This window comes from Brassica rapa, chromosome A06 (assembly GCF_000309985.2).
Source record: "Brassica rapa cultivar Chiifu-401-42 chromosome A06, CAAS_Brap_v3.01, whole genome shotgun sequence".
NCBI classification, from domain to species: Eukaryota; Viridiplantae; Streptophyta; class Magnoliopsida; order Brassicales; family Brassicaceae; genus Brassica; species Brassica rapa.
In genome coordinates, this window is record NC_024800.2 from 2,263,733 (window position 1) to 2,284,829 (window position 21,097).

The following is a 21,097-nucleotide window of genomic DNA, read 5'->3' on the forward strand; positions in this document are numbered from 1 at the left end:
TATAATACTTGTTGTATAATGATGACAAGCAAGCGCCTGTAGCTCAGTGGATAGAGCGTCTGTTTCCTAAGCAGAAGGCCGTAGGTTCGACCCCTACCTGGCGCGAATAATACTTGTTATTATTTTTTCTTTTATCCAACACTGGAAAGAAAAGTTTATTCTCTTTACTTATCAATGGTAAAAGTGCTATTTGAGATATGTGGACACTATTTTTACCATCAAAAGAGACAACACCACAGTACAAGGTGTGATAGTTAAATGTCTGCATATGAATAAAAATATCAGTTGTTCTACATATCCCTTTTGATCTAATATGTTTAGATTTTTTTTCACTTCCCATTCAAAAGGTAAAACCACCTAAGCACAAAGCCAGCAACAAGTAAGCAAATACTGAAAATTTTATAGAGTAAGGTATAGCCCTTATGAAATACAGAATTATCAGGCTTGATTTCGTTCATTTAACACAAGCTTCCTGTTACCTAAGCAATTCAATATAAGTATCATGTTAGGATCCAATCTCAACAACTACAAGTCCTTCCGATAAAATGTAAATAGACAAATCAAAATCTGATTACCTACCCTCGCAAAGTAAAGAGGAGACAAATGAGGATGCTGGTTATTATGTGATGAGCCATCATAACAGCAAAGTCCTTTTCTATTGTCTCCCAGGCAAGCAACGCAACATTTTTTTTCAAGGACTCTTTGCATCGTTCAGTTTGTAATGGGTAATAATCGGGAAAGCTAGATTCTAACCAATAATCAAATCTCACCGTTCTTGCAAATATATTCGATAAATACTGAATAAAATATTAGATTATGTTCCTTTTCAGTTTTTCGTGACACAGAAAATTAACACTGAACATTGGTTCAAATATGTTATACGATAAAACAGATGAATTCATATTTCAAACAATCAATTCGAAGAAGTATGCTTTCTTACATAATAAAAGATGTTTATATGAAGGCATCAACGGGGAATTAAGATTCTCGCATGAAGAACAGCCATTTCAAAAGTAAAAAGATGATGGTCCCAATCGGAGCCGGCTTATTGGGTCATAGTGGGCTCGGAAGGCACCGTCTCGTGATCCTTCCACCGTTGAAAGCGGGAGGTGACGCTGCTCTGTGAAACCAGCCTCACGCAGTCTCCTCCGCTCTAAGAGAGGTTGAACCCCAAGCCTTCGCTCGAGTCCAAACCCTCAACTCCAAACTTGGAATGGGCAAGCAAGTAGATAGCCTAACCCGAACCCGGCCCAAAGAGATCGGTTCAATGTCCCATCATCTTGTAGTCTCCACTTGGATCACAAGCCTGCGTTACTAAGCTCGACGTACAGTTGTTGTGAGCTAAACTTATATATATAACAAGGGAAAACTTGTTTCTTCCGATGTGGGATTAAGTATCTTGAAATCATTTGATTAAACTCCCTACGACAGCGTTTCACCTTTGAGTCACCAAGACTGGGGAGTTATGGTCAAGTAGGACCAAACATTTGGTCAAGTTGTAACCATTGTTTTCTGAAATTCGCAAATATCTTGTGTATGAATGAATCGATCTGCATCTTGTTGATGAGCAAGATCCTTAAGGACCTAAGAAGCACTGCCCTTGCTCCCAACTTGAGTCTTGTAATCTAACAGGTCATATTATGATTGCTAAGAACTTCTTTTTGAATTTGGTGTCCATCAATGATTTTGTGATGTTCTTGGTCTCTGGATGATTGAGTGTTAAAGATCCACATACATTTCATGTGTTATTTAATGGGGAATAAGGTCAAAATAAGTTTTTGCTTTTCATATTCATTAGGGAAAGATAGTCAAGTTGAATGGTCCTTCATCATCCTTTATAAACAGAAGACTCGTCATTGTGAATGGCCATACGATCAGATTAACCCACCCCTCGACTATCATAATAGTCCATGAGCAAGAACGTTAAGGAACCCAAGAAGCAATGCTATTCATTGTTCCCAACCTCACTCTTGAAATCCAACAACTCAGAAAAATTATAATCTACATCGGATTATTTCTTTAATTCTTCACACAAACGCTAGAAAAAATATGCATGCCCGTAATATCTACACTTTATTGTCAGCTCCCTTTATTTCATATAAATGTTCTGAAGTAAAGGAACAGACCAAAAGAAGAAAATTAAAGGAAACAAGAAAAGGTCATTTAGACCATTACTGATTCTTTTTGCGAGTTTCTTTTGTTGCGTCACTCCCTGTTGTTGCTGTTGAGCCGCTGTTGTTGGTGAATCCATCACCTGCTTCAAGAGAAAAAACAAAGAAACCATATTTAGTAGTGTGTGTATGTGAATGAAAAGATTTTTATAAAAGCTAGTTTACCAAAATCAAGACTGTTCAAAGAAGCCAGAGACTGATGAGGCACTTGTTGCACAGGTAATGTCGTATAATCATGTTTCTGAAGACAATATTCTACTTGTTGATCTGTTAGATGTTCTGGTTGCTGAGATTTTAGCTGCAATATTTGTTGTTGTTGATCTAATTCTCTAGTGAATTGCTCTATACTCATCATATCTTGAAAATCAGTACCGTAATTAAAAATATTTGATTGTGGTGGTGCAGCAATCCATGACGCGTCAATGAGAGAAGAGACTGAGTTCTCTATATAAGCAAAATCATTAGATGCAATCCACTGATCATAAATATGATCTTGATGGTGATGATGCTGGTGATGATGATTAACTTGATCATTATGATGATGACATTGATCAATAGGTTGCTGAAGTTGTGTGACTACAAAAAGACACACAAATCAGATCTTTCATAAAACGATTTGAGTAATAAACTTAACGAGAAACATAATAGTGTTCTAACTATTATTAGTTACCTGGTGCAACGTTACTAAGCTCAATTTCTCTAAGTTTGTGCATTAGGTCTACTTGTTGAGCAAGCAAGTCGTTGAATGCAGCTATTTGACGAGCAACCTCGCATCGTTTGTAGTATTCTTCGAAGAAATCTGGATTACCTTCTTGAAGACGTTCCCAAACTGCTAACAAAAACAAAATTTTACAGGAGGAAAAGATTGAGAAATTGAAATCAAATTTGATTGTTTTACTTACTTGCGCTAGTGATAACATGATGAATATGGTATTTTTCATGTAGATACGTAATGGTTTGTTCCAAATTCATATATTTTTTAATACATCTTTCGATTTCGTCCTTGATCTGAAACAAAGTTTGAAAAGAACTAATGAGAAGGGTCATGAATATTGAAGGATTTCTGTTATTTTTAAAAAAACATACACGGTTTGCGGTCTTCTCTAGAAAATTCTGATTTCTATTCATAATTTGAAAATCCAAGAGGAGAGTTTCGTTTGACAAAAAAGCTTCAATCAAGTGAATAATGAGGTTCTCTTTGGTTTGTTTAAATATGATGAGTCGTAGATTGCGCGAAAGAAACTAACTAATATAGTGTTGTTGTGTTGGGTTGTAGTTTTTATTCGGTTTCTACATAAGATTCTCAAATATTTGTTTTGATTTTTAACGATATTTACTCTACTACTTTGGTTTTTTTTTTATCGAATAAATATTTCTGATTTTAGTATTTGAAAATGTTACCTCAGATCCTTTTTGTTCAGTCTTTTTTTTTTGTAATTTTTTCAGATTCTCTAAAAATCATATATAGAGTCTAGATGCATTATACATAGTGTTGCTTACAGTTTATCCCTTTGTTTCTAAAATTATAAAATCGTCTTAAGATACTCAAATATTTGTTTTGATTTTTTTAACGATATTTACTCTACTACTTTAATTTTTTATCGAATAATATTTCTAATGTTTGAAATTTGCAAATAATTACCTCACATCTTTTTTGTTCCGTCTTTTTTCTTTTGTAATTTTTTTCTGATTCTCTAGAAATCATAGAGTCTAGATGCATAGTGTTGCTTAAAGTTTATCCGTTTGTTTTTATAATTATAAAATAGTCTTAAATATTCAAGTAGCGAATAAAAAGGTATTGCATATATTTTATACGTTATGTAAATATAATTTTATGCTTTTGTTAGGATATTTCTCCTGATATTATTGGTCAAAATATATGGTAGTTAATAATATTTTTTAAAGAAACAAATCACTCATAAATATATAATTGGATCATGTGTCTCTCCATTTAATACAATATTGCATAGTATTTTACATTTTTACTGATGGGATACTTACAAATTGACAATTTTCCTTTATAGTTTAACCCTAATGAGAAGTGGTTTTTGTTTAAACATAAACCTATGAAAGATATTTAAAAGGTTAATCAACCAACTCTAAAGAGAAAAAAAAACTATCAAATTCATCTAAAACTTCAAACATCTATGCACCAAGAAAGCAACAACAAATCATCTGCAATGTCCGAATGATTTACACAGAGAAATATCTTGCCTAAAACAAACCAGTGTCATAACTTTAATGACCTTTTGTCTTTTCTAATCGGTTTCTTGCACTTTTGCGATTTTAACACAGGGAAATGCCTTCCAAAACTAAAGATGAAATGCTGAAATAGATCTTTGAGAATGAAACTACACGAAGACAACCTCAAACTTAGCACAAGGGTTGTGTTGAATGTGAGTGCTTAAACTCGAGTTCCCCTCGAATTTGAAGTTGTACAAAGCTTGTCGCTGCGTGAGGCCAAGCGGGTAAATCTTATGTACTCTAAGCTCGTTGTCTCCTTTTAAGCTTGCAGGCCTTTCCTTCTTCCACACCGGCTCATGTTTTAATGACTTGAACTTGGCCACAACCGCAGATTCCAAAGCTTCCAGAGTCAGATTTTTACCCCTGTATTGGACAAGAAAGCAATATTTCAGACAAAACATAATCATATCATGTTTTATGTAAGCTTTCTTACCTCAGAAAGATGGATTCCATCTCAAAACGGCCTCTTTCTCTAACAAAAACATGATAAACTGTGTCTGATCCTCCCCTGGTGCACTTGCAAGGCCGTTTCTTGAAACTAGGGCTTTTCTCTTCTTGTTCTTGGATCCTCGTAGCCAGAAAAATGCAGAGACGGCAAGAAGAGTGTACAGCAGCCATATCAACAAGTGCTTTGAAAGAATCTGAAGGACCTTCGTACTTCCATCTAAATCAAAACACAACCATGAAAGCTTTCAAGAAGAAGTTATTTACACACACAGATACAATCATTGAGGGCAAAGAAATGGACCTTAGTGTGTGATTATAAGCAGCAGGGTTATCTGCGAGAAACTTCATTCTCTTTGCAACTGGCTCCACATCTTCCATACTCTTGATTTGAAGGATTGAGCCTGAAGCAGGAGCAAAGTCTTCTATATTCGGAGCACCAACAACCACAGGAACAGATCCTGAAAAGAAACATTGAACAAATTGCTCTGATCAAATACTTCTTTGTTTAACTGTGTCACCAATCAAGAGTTTCTAAACAAATTGCTCTAATCAAATGCTTCTTTATTTAACGATGTCACAAACAAGAGTTTCTAAGATATGCTAATAGAGAAAGACAGTGAATCTAAAACATACCAGCAACTAGAGATTGGAAGAACTTCTCAGTGACATAATCCTCCTCATTGGTGTTCTCAAAAGCCAAACTGAACTTGTAGCGTTTGAGTGCTTCAACCTTGTCAACTATATGAATTTCACAACACCAAATTACATTAGCTCGTTGATCATGCAGGTGTTCAAGTTGAATCCTAATCTCTAAGCCTACCTTTTCCATCTCGGTTCCGATGACAACCACCATAAGAATCAATCTTGATTCTAGTCCTCATCAGGGCTTCAAGTGCTTGCAACCGAAAATTACGAGCACCACAGTTGGAAATAAAAGCAGCTGCAATAGCCTTCTCGGTCTTAGGCTGTACTGGCGCCATAATATCATACTCCGCCCATGAAAAATACCCAACAGGAACATCTGATGAAAGACTAGTGGTCATCACAACATCATAACCTCTCCTGATGAAACAAAGAATATATTACAAAAAAAAAGTCAGTCCATTTACAACATCTTCTACACACAAAAATGTCCTGAAGAAAACGTTTAAAGATTGTGCTTACCCACCGTCGTGCCTGTGAGAGATCATTATCAGGATAGTACTGAGCTGATTCCATGGAACGGATTATGCCAAGAGTTTCAGGTTTATGACCTAATCCAAACGTAGCATCTGCTGTCTTACCTGCGCTAGCTTCAAATGTACAATCGACAGAGCAAGATTGAAAGTCCTACAAAAAAAATTGAGAGAGGAAAAAACCATGATAACGCATACACCAATCACAAGAGAGACAAACACATATGAAACACGTAAGTGAATCCATCCATAAGAGCGAGATTAAAAGTCCTATAAATTGAAAGAGAGAGATGAAACCAATGATAAGCCATGAAGAAGCAGTAGCTTAACATATATCACAGATCTAGAAGAGAGACAAACACTATATGAAACATGTAAATGAATCCATCCCATGAACAAATCAATCTTTCTCACTCCATGATTCACAAATTACTATGTGTGATCATCAACCACCCTTCCATAATGAGAAACTTGAGCCCAAAAACGAATAATAACTGATCAAATACAAGATTAGCCAATGATGTATATACCAAACAAATCGTTCTCTTTTGTGATAGATGTTAAGAAACTCGATCCATCACAATTTAAATGAATCCATCAAGAAGAAGCAGCAGCTTAACATCTTATAACAAAAGACACAAACACTATATAAAACATTCTTTCTCACTGCATGATTCACAAATTACTTTCTATGATTCATAATGGACTAACCAACCACTCTTCCATAAATAATAAATGATGTATTACCTTGGCACCACCGGAGATAAAGATTGGATTTTTACGAAAGTCCCTCGAATAAGTCACCGAGTCTTCTCTCATCAACCACTCCTCGCAGCTCTTCTCCGTCCCCACCACACCGATCTTCCTCTCGGATCTACTCGGCGGAGAGAGCGACGGAGACTGAGTGAAGAAATCAGTCAACGTGTCGACCAAAGCGACTTTATCGAGCCGACCCAGAAACCCGATCTCGGCGATGACGACAAGAGCCACGCAGATTGGTAATAAATTCGACAGCTTTCGCCTGATCGATGAAGAGTGAGACGACGGCGAAGAAGATGAAGAGGAGTCATTTGCTAGAGGCAATTCGTCGTGGGTAGCTCCGATTCTGGGTCCTCGAAGATTGGAGAACGGACCCATGAAGCGAGAGGACGAATCTCGGTGAGGAGAAAGGATTAAAGGTTTTGCCTTTACGAGGTTTCAGAGAGAGAGAGAGAGAGAGAGAGAGAGAGTCTGTCTGATTAATGCTGTGTTTTGATATACTATCAGGTAGGCTTTGCTTCAAAGTCAATGCTCAGAACTTGTATAGTCATCGGCGGTGCTATAAAGTCGCCTACGTATTTTGATTTTTAGTTTTTTTTTTTTACTTTTCTTTTTAACATATTTTTTTTGTTTTTTTTTGTCAAATTTTTTTTTTATTTATTGCTTCATTCACAACTACAGTATTTTTTAACATATTAAGCTAGCTCACCCTTATTTTTAATTTGATTTTATAAAGTATAAGATAATATGTTTAAATTGTATATTTTATAAAAAACATTTGTCATTCGCTGAGTCTACATGAGTCTGTGACTGTTTGCTGTAAAAAATAAATAAATAAATAAATTTTTGATGGGAATTAAAATGATATGTTTTATTCATATGATTCTATTTGTATAAAACTCGTATCTATCAATTTGTATTTTAAACCGTTTTAATTGGTTACTTATATAAATATATTTTCAAAAAAAACTAGTATACAGTAATATGTTAACATGCAAAGAACTTCATAGCTATATCTAATTTTTATATATACACCAAATACATTACAAAACTAGCTTTACAGTTGGTCTAAACTTTAAAGTGTGAAAAAACAGATTATGTCTAATTAATAAGAAAACAGATAACATTGTCCTTAGGGCATCTCCAACCCCACTCCATATTTTACTCCAAAATTGAGAAAATGGAGTGGGAAATGGAGTGATGAACAAAAAATAAAAGCATTACTAGAGGCCTATGCCATATTGCCATCACGAGTAATGCCAGTCCTATATGCTTGAGAAGAATCAAAGTAACGAGTTTAACGGTGGAGTCTTCCATTCACTAAAATTCTTGTGATGTTTTCAAAAATAAGAATAAGGAAAGAGGTAGTGTCTAGACTAAAATAAGAATAAGAATATGTAGCGTTTGTGGGAGACTCACCTGTGTCATGGAAGACAAAGAAACAAGGAGTGGTGTCGCATTCGTCTGCAGAAGCTGAGTATAGGTCTATGGCACAAGCTACGCGGGAAGTAAAGTGGCTCAGGAGACTGTTGTGTGATTTGGGAGCTCCGCAACGTCAGCCCTCAAAAATGTATTGTGATAGTAAGTCTGCAATTCATATCGCAGCCAATCCGGTGTTCCATGAACGTACGAAACACATAGAATCAGACTGTCATCAGGTTAGGGATGTGATTCAAGATGGGTTGTTGGAGACAGTGCATGTTCGTACAACAGAGCAGTTGGCAGACGTGTTGACGAAGGCATTAGGGAGAGTTCAATTTGAAGAATTGTTGTTCAAGTTGGGAGTTCGAAACTTGCATCTTCCCAACTTGAGGGGGAGTATTAGAGTAGATAATGATGAAGTTGGTTAAACTTGTGATAAAGATAAGAGTAGTTAGGAGAATATTCACTAAGTCGGTGATTTGTGTAATATATATACGAACGTAATCTAATGAATAGGACAACACGTTTATACAAATTCACACTAAACAACCTATAGAGATCCCGCATTTTCAAATAGCATCTACATTAACTTTAGAGTGAAGACTTTAGATGGGTCCTTGAATTAATTTTTTATTCTCACGCCACCTTCTCGCTTATATAGAGACACATCCACACTACTTTGTTTTCATTGTAGAATGGGGAGACCTTCGCCAGAGAAAGTCAGAACAGATTCTACCATATCTATAAGTAATGTTTTGAAACTCTAATCATTAAACACCAACATCTCCAAAGGATCTCTATTTTCTTCTTCAAAATAGGTTAATTCTATAATAGAGCTGAGTTAATAAAATCATTTTTAATTGATCACTATTATTTCTTCAAAATAGAGTAAATACTAAAATGAAAATGAGTTATAATCTAACGATACTCTATTTTATACTAAAAACAGAGTGATGAGCAAAAAAATAAATAAATTAAATTATTGATTTAGTAGATCCATTTTTTACTATATTATAAAATGAAAATTGAGTAGGATTAAAATATTTTTATTTTCGATTCTATTTTACAGTGAAAAATAGAATGATGTTAAAGATGCTCTAGTACTCTATTTTAAAGTGAATAAAAATAATGAACAAAACATAAATGAATTACTTAATTATGGAGTAACCATTTTTAACTATTATATAGTTAAAAACAGAATTAGAATTATGAACATTTTTATTTTAAACTCTATTTTATAGTGAAAATAGAGTTATGCTAGACATGTTTTTGGTGATATTACTCCCTCCGTTTCTTAATGTATAATGTTTTGAGAAATTTTTGATGTTTCAGTACGTAAGATGTTTTTATTTTTCTATGTAACTTTTAATGTTATTAAAAATTATGTAATCAATAGTATTTTGTTGGTTAGATAGTTTTTAATTTATACTTTAAATGATATTTTTAAATAAATATTAAATTTCTTAACTGTTATGCACATGTATAAAATATCATACATTTTGAAACTGAGGGAGTATTACTCATTGAATGAGTTGTAATTGACATGCGCATGAACACTATAATTTAGTTACTTTATATAGCAAATTAAATTGTTGATAAAAGAACAGAACCATTTAAAAATTTCAATTGCAATATATCATATATGGTAGTCGTGATAGTGTGTGGGGTATTCTAAGGGAATGAGATTGGAACTCACTCTCAAAGACTTATCGAGTACACAGGTATGTTATGCTTGCCAAATAAGAAAGTTGCTAACCTCAAACTCTGTGGCTTAGAGAGGGGCTCTTGAACAAGACATCTTTCATTCAGTGAGTCTTTTCTCTTCTCCCTTGAAAGAATTATTATAAGAGAACCATTTTATAATCTTATACATGAGATGTTTTGTTTTCCGATTTGTCCCGTATAATTTATCATTAATACAAGAGTTGGTAGCCAAACTTTAAGTATTATTAACGTTGGTAGAGTTAGGCAAGGAGGAGAGGGTCAGCTGAACCCCATGACTTTTGAAAATTTTGTTTACTTGCTAGAGTTTGTTAATATATAATGGGAGATTTGGTTAACTCATGTTTAACTGACCTTCTTGTTTATGGTGTAAATCTTAATTCTTGCATTCTCTTAACATTATAGTCATATACTCCAGACAAAAACTGTATAACTTTACTACTGATATGCATCCATGGTGTTTTCAGTAATCTTTAGGCGTGGTGGATCTCATTGCACATGTCTTTCATCCTTCAAATTAAATGATCTTTAGATGAAGTTCTTGATAATGCATCATTACTGTAACTAGTGAGAATCATCTCCATCAACATAAGTGGAGGTAAAAAAAAAAAAACATAAGTGGAGGTGAACTCTATCATGGTTTTGATGCTCATTCCATACGTTTGGTCCAGCGTGACACAAAAGTAGACATTCCCTTAAATAACATATCATATAATGATGACTAGATTTTGACCCGCGCAGGCGCGCGGGTGTATATTTTGAAAAATATGTTGATATTTGTTTTTCATGTAATTATTAGGATTTGGAAAAATGAATCCGAGGAACATAACCGATACCGATCCAAAGATATAGTACCAAACCCAAACATAAATTGATTAAATATTCTAATTATTCAAAATTTTGTTATTTAGAGAACCGAATCTGATCCGAACCGAAGTATTTGGGTATCCGAATTTATCTAAAAATAGATTTATATACTTATATATATTAATTATTTTTAGATTTAACGTATATAAAACATAAAAAATGATACTTTTAAATTGGTTTAAATACTTGAAAATATATATAGATAGTCAAAAGTAAATATCTGAAATAGTTAAAGTATACTCAAATCACCAAAAATACTTAAAATAATTATTGATTTCGTATCCAAAATTTTAAATCAAGCCAATTGATATGTTAAGCTTAAGTATTATGACATATGTTATTCAAATTTATACGTAATATATTATTTTATTTATACATTTTGAGAAATTTAAAATATATAATGATTTAAGACTTTAAAAATAATTTAAATTAGTTATCCAAACCCAAACCAAACCCGCAAAGATCCAAATCGAACTCAAACCAAAATTTAGAAACATTCTAATAAGGCTGAAATCTTTGACCCCGAAAACCCAAAATACAAACCGATCAGAACTAAACCCGTATGGGTATCCAAAAGCCCATCCCTAGTCATTATTATATATCGTATTTTATCATCATATAATTAATCGTATTTTATATGTACCATCATATAAGTAATCATATAATTAATAGTATTTTATACATACCATCATATAAATAATTACATATATTATATTTTTAAAACTTAATATGAAATATGAAAACCATAATTTGAGTTGGTATTTCAAATTGGGCTTTGTATTATATTTTTCTTATATATATTGACAATATTTTTTTATAATGGTTATTGAAAAATAGTTTAGTAAAAATCCATTTTTGAATATATGTATATTTTTGAATCAATTTTTGATATAAATCAAATTTGAATTATTATTTTGATTTGAAATATGTATATAAAGTTTAAATTTTGTTTTATGGTTAGTTTGGAAAATTTTTTTTTAGGAAATTAGATTGACCCATTTTGGTATATTTTAAAAGTGGCCTAGATAACTTTCAATTTTTTAAAAAAACATAAGCCCATTACTTTTTTTCTTAATACTACTATCCTTGTTTTCAAACAAAAATATTTTTTTTTAAAAGACTGCAATCCATGTTTCCAAACACTCCAAATTTTTAAAAGTCTTATTCAAGTCTCCAAACACTCCAATTTTGTACTTGAGTTTTAATAAGATATGAGGAACCAATTACTAGATATGGAGAGGGAAACTTTCCATATTTAGAAGTGAATTGTATTTACATCGACGCAACAGTATTGTTCATTTTTGGGTTGCTTAGATATAATTATTGCTTGGAATAAAAATTCGCACACCATGGGGGTCCCAAAACAATCACTACCCACTTCTAATCTTTTTTTTTGCCACCATTTACGTTAATAAAAATAATAATACCAAAATTATAATAAGTAAAAAGATAATTAATAGATTTACTCCATGTTCGGAATCGCGCTAGGCGTGAATCGGGCGGTTGGCATACGCCTAGCGAGTTACTAAAAAATCGGAGATTAATCGGGGATTAATCGGGGATTAGTTTTTAAGCTTTTACGCATTTGTACATGTACATATATTAAGTATGCATTGGAACTTCAATAAAACACGCTGGCACAGGTGGTTTCGGAGAACTTTTGAACCAAATAATTCGGGTTCAAACCTCTTCCAAAACATTTTTTTAGTTTATTTCCTTTTTCTATTAATGAGGGGCAAAATAGTAAATTAGAGTTCGTCTTCCTCCTCCTAAACCTGCGATTTTGTTCTTGTAAAAATGGCGGCTTCTATGTTTTTCTCAGATCCCTCATTCTTTTTTATCATTTTTCACTTAATCTAGTTCAAACTTTATAGATCTAACCCATTTTCAACGTAAAACAGAACAAAAAAGCAAGTTTTTTTCGCAGCTCCGATTTATTAACCGAACTGACCCTAAACGCCACGGTGAAGAGTCACCTAGCGCTTCCACACCGAGAATCCGGGCGCATTGCCCGCGTTTTCGAACATGGGATTTACTCAATATTTACTAGAATAATAAACGAGTAACAAAAAATAACATGTCTGTCAAAATAAATTTAGCACGTGATTTGGGTGATAATATGGACTTTTAAATTAAAATAAAGCCATGTTCGAAAACGCGGGCAATGCGCCCGGATTCTCGGCGTGGAAGCGCTAGGCGACTCTTCACCGTGGCGTTTAGGGTCAGTTCGGTTAATAAATCGGAGCTGCGAAAAAAACTTGCTTTTTTGTTCTGTTTTACGTTGAAAATGGGTTAGATCTATAAAGTTTGAACTAGATTAAGTGAAAAATGATAAAAAAGAATGAGGGATCTGAGAAAAACATAGAAGCCGCCATTTTTACAAGAACAAAATCGCAGGTTTAGGAGGAGGAAGACGAACTCTAATTTACTATTTTGCCCCTCATTAATAGAAAAAGGAAATAAACTAAAAAAATGCTTTGGAAGAGGTTTGAACCCGAATTATTTGGTTCAAAAGTTCTCCGAAACCACCTGTGCCAGCGTGTTTTATTGAAGTTCCAATGCATACTTAATATATGTACATGTACAAATGCGTAAAAGCTTAAAAACTAATCCCCGATTAATCCCCGATTAATCTCCGATTTTTTAGTAATTCGCTAGGCGTATGCCAACCGCCCGACTCACGCCTAGCGCGATTCCGAACATGGAAATAAAGTGCGAAGAAAACTCCAAACACGATCTGTTTTTCACCTATTCACCACTCTGAGAAGGCAACAGAATCAACAACGAGTAATACTTTCACACGTCTCAGCTTCTCATTGGTTACCAGTCAACGTGGATGTCAGCTCAATTAAGTGAATAAGCTTAACAAATTTAATATAAAAAAAACAGGATATTTATTAATTTACTCTAAAAATTGAAAACAAAATATCTAAAAAAACCCTTAAAGAGGAAAAAGCTCACCCCCTTAAAATGGCAGTTTGTGTCGAGGTAGTAGCAAGCACACACACACACTTGTCGTCTCTCTCCCGCAACTCTTCTCGTGTTTCCGCAGTCACCAATAACATTAGGTGAGAACTCTTAAACCTTTTTTTTTTTGAGATCTGTCTTTGTCTAATCATCCCTCGAACTGTTTTTTTTTGTCTTTTGTCCGATTCATTACATCTGAATATCTGATCTATGTTTATTTTCTGTATGTAGTAAATAAAGTAGTAGTAATGAAGGAGTAACTACTTGTAGTGGAATAAGAGTTCAAAGTCTTCTTCTTTTTTTGTTCCTTCTTGAACAGATCTGTCTTTTTGTATTTTAAAGATTTTTTTTTTATTTTAATCTCTTTTTTATTATTGGTCTGAAATCAAATATCATTTGGGTGCTCAGATACACAAATACTGTATGTAACAAGAGATCAATGGTTTTTTGCTCTTTATAGGTAAAAGCTAAAGAGGGTGTGTGTTTCATTTAGTTTCAAGATCTGAAGAGGAGAGTGATGGGTACTCACATCAATTTCAACAGCTTAGACGTAGACTCTTCAGGAGGTAATGGGAGTGACAATAGCCAGTCAAAGCCATTGGGGAGGCAGTCTTCGTTATATTCATTAACATTTGATGAGCTTCAGAGCACATTAGGCGAGCCAGGGAAAGAGTTTGGGTCAATGAATATGGATGAGCTTCTCAAGAACATATGGACTGCTGAGGAAACTACGCAACCCATCATGACAACTACATCCTCCGTTGCATCCGTGCAGCAACCAAGTAGTGGCTTTGCTCCAGGAGGAGGGAGTCTTGTGCAGAGGCAAGGCTCCTTGACTTTGCCTAGAACGCTTAGTCAGAAAACTGTTGATGAGGTCTGGAAACACTTGATGTCCAAAGATAGTTCTAATGGAAGTGATGCGCCTGAGAGGCAGGAGACTTTAGGGGAAATGACTTTAGAGGACTTCTTGCTCCGAGCTGGTGTTGTGAAAGAAGATAGTCAACAGAACCAAAACAACTGTGTTTCTACTGGTTTGGGATTTGGATTTGGTCAGCCGAATCAAAACAACATATCGTCCAAGGGCAACAATAGTTCTATGATCTTGAATCAAGCACCAGCAACAATGCAGCAGCAGCAGCAGCTTCAACCACCACATCAGAGATTGCCACCAACTATATATCCAAAGCAAGCGAATGTAACATTTGCAGCGCCTGTGAACAACAATAATAGTGGTTTTGCTGCTATGGGAAGAGGAGGGGTTACTGTGGCATCAACTTCTCCTAGTGCGGAGAACAATGCAGCTTGGTCATCACCAGTTCCTTATGTGTTTGGTGGTCAGGGAAGAAGAAGCAATACAGGAGTGGTGGAGAAGGTTGTTGAGAGAAGACAAAAGAGAATGATCAAGAATCGTGAATCAGCTGCTAGATCAAGGGCTCGAAAGCAGGTAAAAAGTGTTCATTACCATATTCTTTTCAAGAACTTTCATATTGATTTCGATGTTCCCTTTAACCACAGGCTTACACCTTGGAACTCGAAGCCGAGATTGAAAATCTCAAGCAACTGAATCAAGATTTGCAGAGAAAGCAGGTGCGTTTTCTTACTTCTTCTTAAAGAATCTAGCTGGCTCAGTTCTTTAACTAAGCTATCCCTATAATGATGCAGGCTGAAATTATGAAAACACAGAAGAATGAGGTAAACAACAACTACCCACAGCAAAAAGACTATTTACATTTTCAGATACTTTTGTCTGTCTGAATGTGCGCTACTGTCTTTTTGATCTTAAGTTTACTGATACGGCTTGTTGAATTTACAGCTAAAGGAACCGGCAAAGCAGCGTCCATGGCTGGCCAAAACGCAATGCTTGAGAAGAACCTTAACCGGTCCATGGTAAGAAGACAAACACAAGCAAGAAGAACTCGGACTTGGGACTTGGAAGACAAAACTAATGTAATAGAAGATAGATTCTACTGTACAGGAGAGATGCAGACAATGTAGAAATCTTTTGAACTGAATCTACTTAAAAGAGTGAAGAGTATGAGAGAGCGTTTCAATATGAATTCATAAATGTTATATTTATATGTGAAACTTAAAGATTTAACTCAGAAAGAGAGTCCATTTACTGGAGAGTGAGGCACACTCTGGCTGCAAAGCGACTTGGACGACGATGAACCACCAATGAATCGGTTATTATTGCTTCTTTGAAACCTCAAAACGGTTCTCTGCATAGTATCTTGTCCCACCTCTTCATCAACAGCTTTAGCAAATCCGCTATGCAACGGATCATAGCTTTCACACAGCATCCTCAACACTTGCTTAATCGATGGCCTAGACCTGCCTTCTTTCTCAGTACACATTCTCACAACCGTCACAACAGCTTCAAGCTGTCTCTCTCCATCATCATCAATGGAGTCTTTGATTCTTGGGTCTACTAGATCCTTGTGTCTTGATTTAGTCACTAGAAACCGCTGAGACGTTTCAACAAGGTTCCTACCTTCATCAACAGCTCTTCTTCCCGTAATGATCTCCAGCAACACAACTCCGTAGCTGTACACATCACTCTTCTCTGTCAGCTCTTGTGTCACCACATACTCTGGATCTACATAACCTGAAAAAATAAAATTCAGTTTCCATCAGAAGTAGTCATGTTGTTTTGTTATGTATCTCTCTTCTTAACCTGGAGTTCCATGAATATCAGTATTCACAGGCTCAAAACAAACAGATCCATCTCTAGACGAATGTGCAAGGCCAAAATCTGAAAGCTGCACCAAGAAAACATTATTTAAAACAAGTTGAATGGTTTCTATAACATAGATAATGAGTGATGGTAGATACTTTAGCTACAAATTTATCATCCAGTAGTATATTGCTTGATTTAATGTCTCTGTGGCAGAGAGGTGGATCACAGTAGAAATGAAGATATTCCTGGAGAATAGAACAAAGTTGCAGCCAAAAAATAAAATAAAAAACTGTAAGAGACTTTTATAATGAAACTAAAAGAGTTTATCAGTCTACTAGAGAGTATTTACCAAAGCATTAGCCACATCAATAGCTATTTTCATTCTTGTTTCCCAACTAAGTGGAGGCTTCTCTGTAGCTGCATTGGAAAGAAGAAAAGTTTCAGCTCTTTGGATCTTTTAAGCCTAAGGTAAAAGAAGCAAGCATGTACATACAATGTAGATGATCTTTTAAGCTGCCATTTTCCATATACTCGTAAATGAGGAACCTGAAAGATTGGAGGGGAAGAAAAAAAGAAGAGAATTAATTTTTAACATTTTTACGAAAAAAACTATGCATGTTTCTTCACCTTTCTTTCTTTTCAATGCAAAAGCCTTTCAAGGCAACGAGGTTACGGTGATGAAGCTTAGCTAAAAGCTCTATCTCTCTGCAGAAATCTTGTTTAGATTGTTCAGAGGCTTTGTCCATTCTTTTTACAGCTGCAACCAATCCATCGCTGAACTCGGCTTTGTAAACAGTCCCAAAACCTCCATGACCAATCACCGTCTTGAATTCATTCGTTGCGTTTCGCATTTCTTTGTAGCTGAACTTTTGGAAAGGAGAAGAATCATCTACAGAGAAAACCGAAACCACATCATGTAATATTAGTTTCGTCCTAATATCATTCATATGATTTAGTGTAACGAAAGTACACATGTTGTTTTTCTTCACCTTGATGAATCTTGAATACAGGGCGGGGAGAAGGAAGTGTCTTTGCTGATTTTCTTTCCAAACTCTCGGATTCATCGAGTTCCCGGTTCTTTCTACGTATAAGAATCACCAGAACCACTAGCATTGTAAGAGAAACAGCCGTAACAACAATCCCAATGGTTGGAAGCAATGTTAAGTGATATGGATTGTTGCTTTCACTTGAAGAAGTCATTGGAGAATCACTCTTGCTTGGGACATCAGCATCAACCACGCTTGGAGACGGTCCTGGACTCTCCATAGGTGGAAATGAGACTGTCCACAAGAGAACCAAATCATAAAAAGATACAAACCTGAATGTGATGATGGTAAGAAAATTATACTTTCTGTGTTTCATTTTTAATGTAGTTTTAGATTTGTGCACAGAAATTAAGAAAATATTTAATTTTCTATGTTTTCTAAATAAAAATGTCATTAATTATACATCTAACTATATTTCAACTAATAAAAAATATTTCTTCCGTTCCATAATATAAGATGTTTTGCTTAAATGCACAAAGATTAAGAAACTTACCTTGTAGGAGATAAATTTATTAAATTATATAAATTAAGCATAAATTAACCAATCATAAATAATGTAGTAAAATGATATTTTTTTTTTGTAGTAAAATGATATTGGTTAACCAATTTTCAATAAAGTTAAAGTACTTTAAAAGTATCAAAACATCTTATATTTTGAAACATCAAAACTTCTCCAAAACATCTTATATCGTGGAACTGAGAGAGTAAACTGGAAGGAGTAACAGTCTAACCTGAAGGGACAACACTAAGCTCTGTCACTTGAAAGAAACAACCAAGCAGCTCAAGAGCCGAAGCATCGTCCATACGGCTCGCTAGTGTAGCGTAAGTCGCATCACGACAAGTACTCAGAGTAACGTTATTAGTCTCCGCACCAACTAGATTACGAAGGTAAGTGATACCAGAGTTCAAACACTTCCTGCATTGGTTAACCGGAGAAAGCGGGCCCCTGCAGTTTCTTGTAACGTGTCCGAACGTTGGAGACTGGTGCATTTGCGTTACAGTGGTCCGACCTTCGCAGCTGTACGTGACGAGGATCTTTGTTCCTAACCCGCAGAAACTAGTCGCGTTTCTAGAGACTCCGTAGAGCTCCATTGTTTTGGAGATGGAGGCAACGCAGGTTTCGGATAGATCCGATGTGACTCCGAGATTGTTTGATATGTTAGCGTAACGAGCCACGGATATGGCGACGAAAGCGTTCATGTAGCGGCAGCATTTGCCTCTGTTGGTTATGTTGGAGCAGACGGAAGCTACTAGAGTGAAGTTTGATGAAGTGAAATCTAGTGGACAATCTTCAGACACAGAGACAACAATGTAGTAAAACGTTAGTGTCTGAAACTTTAATTTTGTTAATCACTGCTTCAACAAAATTAAAGTTTTTTTTTTTGGTCACAAACAGAATTAAAGTTTTTTTTTCTTTTTTGTTCAAACAAAATTAAAGTTTATATCATTGATTTTACTCATGGAAACTTAGAATCTTATTTATTTTTCAAGATCTGTTTTCAATCCAAAACAGAGTATTTGCATGTAAGCAACACATTCACCAGCAACTCATCAAAATTCAAACTAGTGAAAGAAAGCAACAAAATTTTGGAAAACCCAGAAGCTCAAAATCTGATTTTGATGAAAAGGACCACCATATTATATCTTTGATTTAGAAGAGGACAAGATTAGAAAAAGAAGTTTTGAGATAAGGAAACAGGGGAAAATTGGGAAAGACAAACCTGCAGCCATTAGTGAAGACAATTGGGTTCCAAGTAATGCAATTAATGCTAACAAGAAAGCTTGACTATTCACCACCATAGCCAAGACCAAACCAGAGTGAGAGAGAGAAGAGAAAAGAGAGAGAGATTATAAAAAGGGTTAATGGAAGGTCCTGTGATATGACATTCGAGGGTCTGTATACTCTCTCTCACTAGACAAGGAAAGAGACAAAGAATCACAACTCTTCTATTCAATTCGTGATGATAAACGACGAAATGTTTTTAAAGAAGTCCATAACTTATCATTTCATCTCGTTCTCATCCAATATGAAATGAATAAAACATCCTCACAAATCATGTTTAATTATTCAAATGGTCTTGTTATAAGATTAGTTTCTCTCATGTGAAGTTTTCTTTGATTGGTTCAAACCAACATTAGTGCGTATTTATTAGTAGGATTAACAGAAGTTTTAAATGGGAACTGGCATGTTAATTATTATAATCTATTGTATGATTATGTCTCATGCAAGTTGCTCATAACAATTATTATGTATCTAACTAAAACAGTTAATTTTAGTATTTGTTTTTTTTTAGAAAAGGAAGATTATAGTTTTGTCCTTTTCTTGGAGAAGAAGGAAGGTATTGGTTGTTTAAAGAAAAGAAAAATAAACATTTATTTCAAGTGTTTGAAGAAGAGAAAACGACACAGTTAGGATTAAATGGATAATGGATTCGAGGGATATTAATCCTAAATTATCCTAATTTTGGTTTTGAAAAAAGAAATTATATAACAAATTCAAAAAAAAAATTGAGAAATGAAAGAAGCAGTGTGAACCTAAATGCTCTACATAACGGTGGTGGGGGTCACTCACATGTGTACACCCTGTCATATCACAGGCCTCAACCGCAACATTCTCTGTTTGATGTTTGATTTTTACAACATTTTTTCTGTGTTTTTTTTTGACATCAACTTTTTTCTGTTTTTAAAATTTTGATTTTTTCCAAACTACATGAAAATGATTCGTCGTGCCAAATTTTCATGATTTATATAAGCTATAATTTCAAGTTTGATTCATACCTGTCCCAAATTGTTCTGTGTCGGGCTCAAACAAATTGTTTGGTAAATAAATTAAGAAGGAAAAGATATTTTTGAAATTGGTTTAAAATGTAGTAGACTGGGCTGGATTGGGCGCCCATTGGCTCTCTTAGTCGACTTTGAAGGCTTACAAATGGACCATTAGGAGCCATGCAAAATAAGGTATGTGAACGTGATTGCGTGCAAACTTTATAATGGAAAAATATCATTTGCCTTTTAATTTCGTCAAGACTCTTCTCATCTCATGTGTATACATAATTACAAATCCTCAGCTAAAGACTTAGCGTTCAAGCCTCTAATTTTGGTACCTTTAGAGGACATAATGCGTATCTTATAGAAAGTTAAACCACATTTCATATAATTGGTATATATTTCCATTATCGTAATAAGAAATAAAAAAGATTAGTAAGTTAATTTTTTTGTTTACGTAACATCCCGATTTCTACTATGTAATGATGTATATTAAAAGATTTAAAAGAATTGATTTAACTAATATGTCATTCCGTACAGATCATTATATAGTATAGAAATCACATATCAAGTGAATAGAGTGAGAGCTCCATTAGCCCTAGATGGCGAAGACCTTACAATTTAGATGATATTTCGTTCTAACGTCGTGGTGCATAACCAGAGGTCCATATCCAAACCACATTAGTACTATATTCAATTTATCATTCAAGCGCGATTGGCTCAAGCGGTTTGAAGACTGGTGGAAAAGTCTTCCTAGACTCAAGCTCCAATCATTATTTAGCCTAAATTTGGAGAAGAAACTCATTTATTAGCATTTAATTTTGAAGTTTAAAA

At 34.6% G+C, this 21,097-nt stretch overlaps 4 protein-coding genes and 1 non-coding gene across 8 annotated transcripts; 2 read left to right on the top strand and 3 right to left on the bottom strand.

The window, feature by feature from the left end:
* The first annotated feature begins 32 nt into the window (after positions 1-32).
* Positions 33-105, top strand: TRNAR-CCU. Its single transcript has one exon. It is a non-coding gene; the product is annotated as a tRNA-Arg (tRNA).
* A 909-nt stretch (positions 106-1,014) lies between these two features.
* On the bottom strand, positions 1,015-4,042 carry LOC103871684. Of its 3 annotated transcripts, XM_018659771.2 has the most exons (5): positions 3,258-4,042; positions 3,074-3,179; positions 2,842-3,000; positions 2,337-2,747; positions 1,015-2,257 (listed from the first exon to the last, which is right to left on the bottom strand). In XM_018659771.2, exons 1-5 carry the CDS (start codon positions 3,297-3,299, stop codon positions 2,172-2,174), a joined length of 804 nt encoding a protein of 267 aa, XP_018515287.1. In that variant the 5' UTR covers positions 3,300-4,042; the 3' UTR covers positions 1,015-2,171. The 3 variants fall into 3 exon arrangements, with proteins under 3 accessions (XP_018515287.1, XP_033128451.1, XP_033128450.1); XM_033272560.1 differs by having other exon boundaries at positions 1,015-2,254; positions 3,074-4,042; XM_033272559.1 differs by having other exon boundaries at positions 3,074-4,042.
* A 233-nt stretch (positions 4,043-4,275) lies between these two features.
* On the bottom strand, positions 4,276-7,690 carry LOC103871397 (putative fucosyltransferase-like protein). Its single transcript, XM_009149637.3, has 7 exons — positions 6,785-7,690; positions 6,031-6,191; positions 5,683-5,924; positions 5,496-5,600; positions 5,164-5,320; positions 4,849-5,079; positions 4,276-4,778 (listed from the first exon to the last, which is right to left on the bottom strand). The coding sequence occupies exons 1-7, from the start codon at positions 7,172-7,174 to the stop codon at positions 4,523-4,525; spliced, it is 1,542 nt and encodes a 513-aa protein (XP_009147885.2). The 5' UTR covers positions 7,175-7,690; the 3' UTR covers positions 4,276-4,522.
* Positions 7,691-13,709: 6,019 nt separating this feature from the next.
* LOC103871400 (ABSCISIC ACID-INSENSITIVE 5-like protein 4) lies at positions 13,710-15,876 on the top strand. The gene is made up of 5 exons (XM_009149640.3): positions 13,710-13,875; positions 14,235-15,218; positions 15,290-15,361; positions 15,437-15,466; positions 15,588-15,876. Exons 2-5 carry the CDS (start codon positions 14,292-14,294, stop codon positions 15,663-15,665), a joined length of 1,107 nt encoding a protein of 368 aa, XP_009147888.1. The 5' UTR covers positions 13,710-13,875; positions 14,235-14,291; the 3' UTR covers positions 15,666-15,876.
* On the bottom strand, positions 15,773-20,401 carry LOC103871399 (probable receptor-like protein kinase At1g49730). Of its 2 annotated transcripts, none has more exons than XM_009149638.3 (9): positions 19,219-20,401; positions 18,229-18,786; positions 17,441-17,731; positions 17,079-17,340; positions 16,945-16,997; positions 16,801-16,868; positions 16,607-16,696; positions 16,449-16,533; positions 15,773-16,370 (listed from the first exon to the last, which is right to left on the bottom strand). In XM_009149638.3, the coding sequence occupies exons 1-9, from the start codon at positions 19,295-19,297 to the stop codon at positions 15,874-15,876; spliced, it is 1,983 nt and encodes a 660-aa protein (XP_009147886.2). In that variant the 5' UTR covers positions 19,298-20,401; the 3' UTR covers positions 15,773-15,873. The 2 variants fall into 2 exon arrangements, with proteins under 2 accessions (XP_009147886.2, XP_018508016.1); XM_018652500.2 differs by having other exon boundaries at positions 15,773-16,379; positions 19,219-20,393.
* Between the last annotated feature and the right edge of the window lie 696 nt (positions 20,402-21,097).

What these genes read in the sequence shown, in the direction of transcription:
- LOC103871399 (XM_018652500.2), bottom strand. Translation starts at nt 19,297, where the DNA reads ATGGTGGTGAATAGTCAAGCTTTCTTGTTAGCATTAATTGCATTACTT. An exon ending in GTCTTCACTAATGGCTGCAG is followed by an intron (nt 18,787 to 19,218) that starts GTTTGTCTTTCC and finishes CTGTGTCTGAAG; the next exon opens with ATTGTCCACTAGATTTCACT. An exon ending in TGCATTGAAAAGAAAGAAAG is followed by an intron (nt 16,998 to 17,078) that starts GTGAAGAAACAT and finishes CCAATCTTTCAG; the next exon opens with GTTCCTCATTTACGAGTATA.
- LOC103871684 (XM_033272559.1), bottom strand. Translation starts at nt 3,299, where the DNA reads ATGAATAGAAATCAGAATTTTCTAGAGAAGACCGCAAACCGTGTATGT. An exon ending in GCTTAGTAACGTTGCACCAG is followed by an intron (nt 2,748 to 2,841) that starts GTAACTAATAAT and finishes GTCTTTTTGTAG; the next exon opens with TCACACAACTTCAGCAACCT. An exon ending in TTTGAACAGTCTTGATTTTG is followed by an intron (nt 2,258 to 2,336) that starts GTAAACTAGCTT and finishes TTTCTCTTGAAG; the next exon opens with CAGGTGATGGATTCACCAAC.
- LOC103871400 (XM_009149640.3), top strand. Translation starts at nt 14,292, where the DNA reads ATGGGTACTCACATCAATTTCAACAGCTTAGACGTAGACTCTTCAGGA. An exon ending in GATCAAGGGCTCGAAAGCAG is followed by an intron (nt 15,219 to 15,289) that starts GTAAAAAGTGTT and finishes CTTTAACCACAG; the next exon opens with GCTTACACCTTGGAACTCGA. An exon ending in TGAAAACACAGAAGAATGAG is followed by an intron (nt 15,467 to 15,587) that starts GTAAACAACAAC and finishes TTGAATTTACAG; the next exon opens with CTAAAGGAACCGGCAAAGCA.
- LOC103871397 (XM_009149637.3), bottom strand. Translation starts at nt 7,174, where the DNA reads ATGGGTCCGTTCTCCAATCTTCGAGGACCCAGAATCGGAGCTACCCAC. An exon ending in TTATCTCCGGTGGTGCCAAG is followed by an intron (nt 6,192 to 6,784) that starts GTAATACATCAT and finishes TTTTTTTTGTAG; the next exon opens with GACTTTCAATCTTGCTCTGT. An exon ending in ATGGAATCCATCTTTCTGAG is followed by an intron (nt 4,779 to 4,848) that starts GTAAGAAAGCTT and finishes TGTCCAATACAG; the next exon opens with GGGTAAAAATCTGACTCTGG.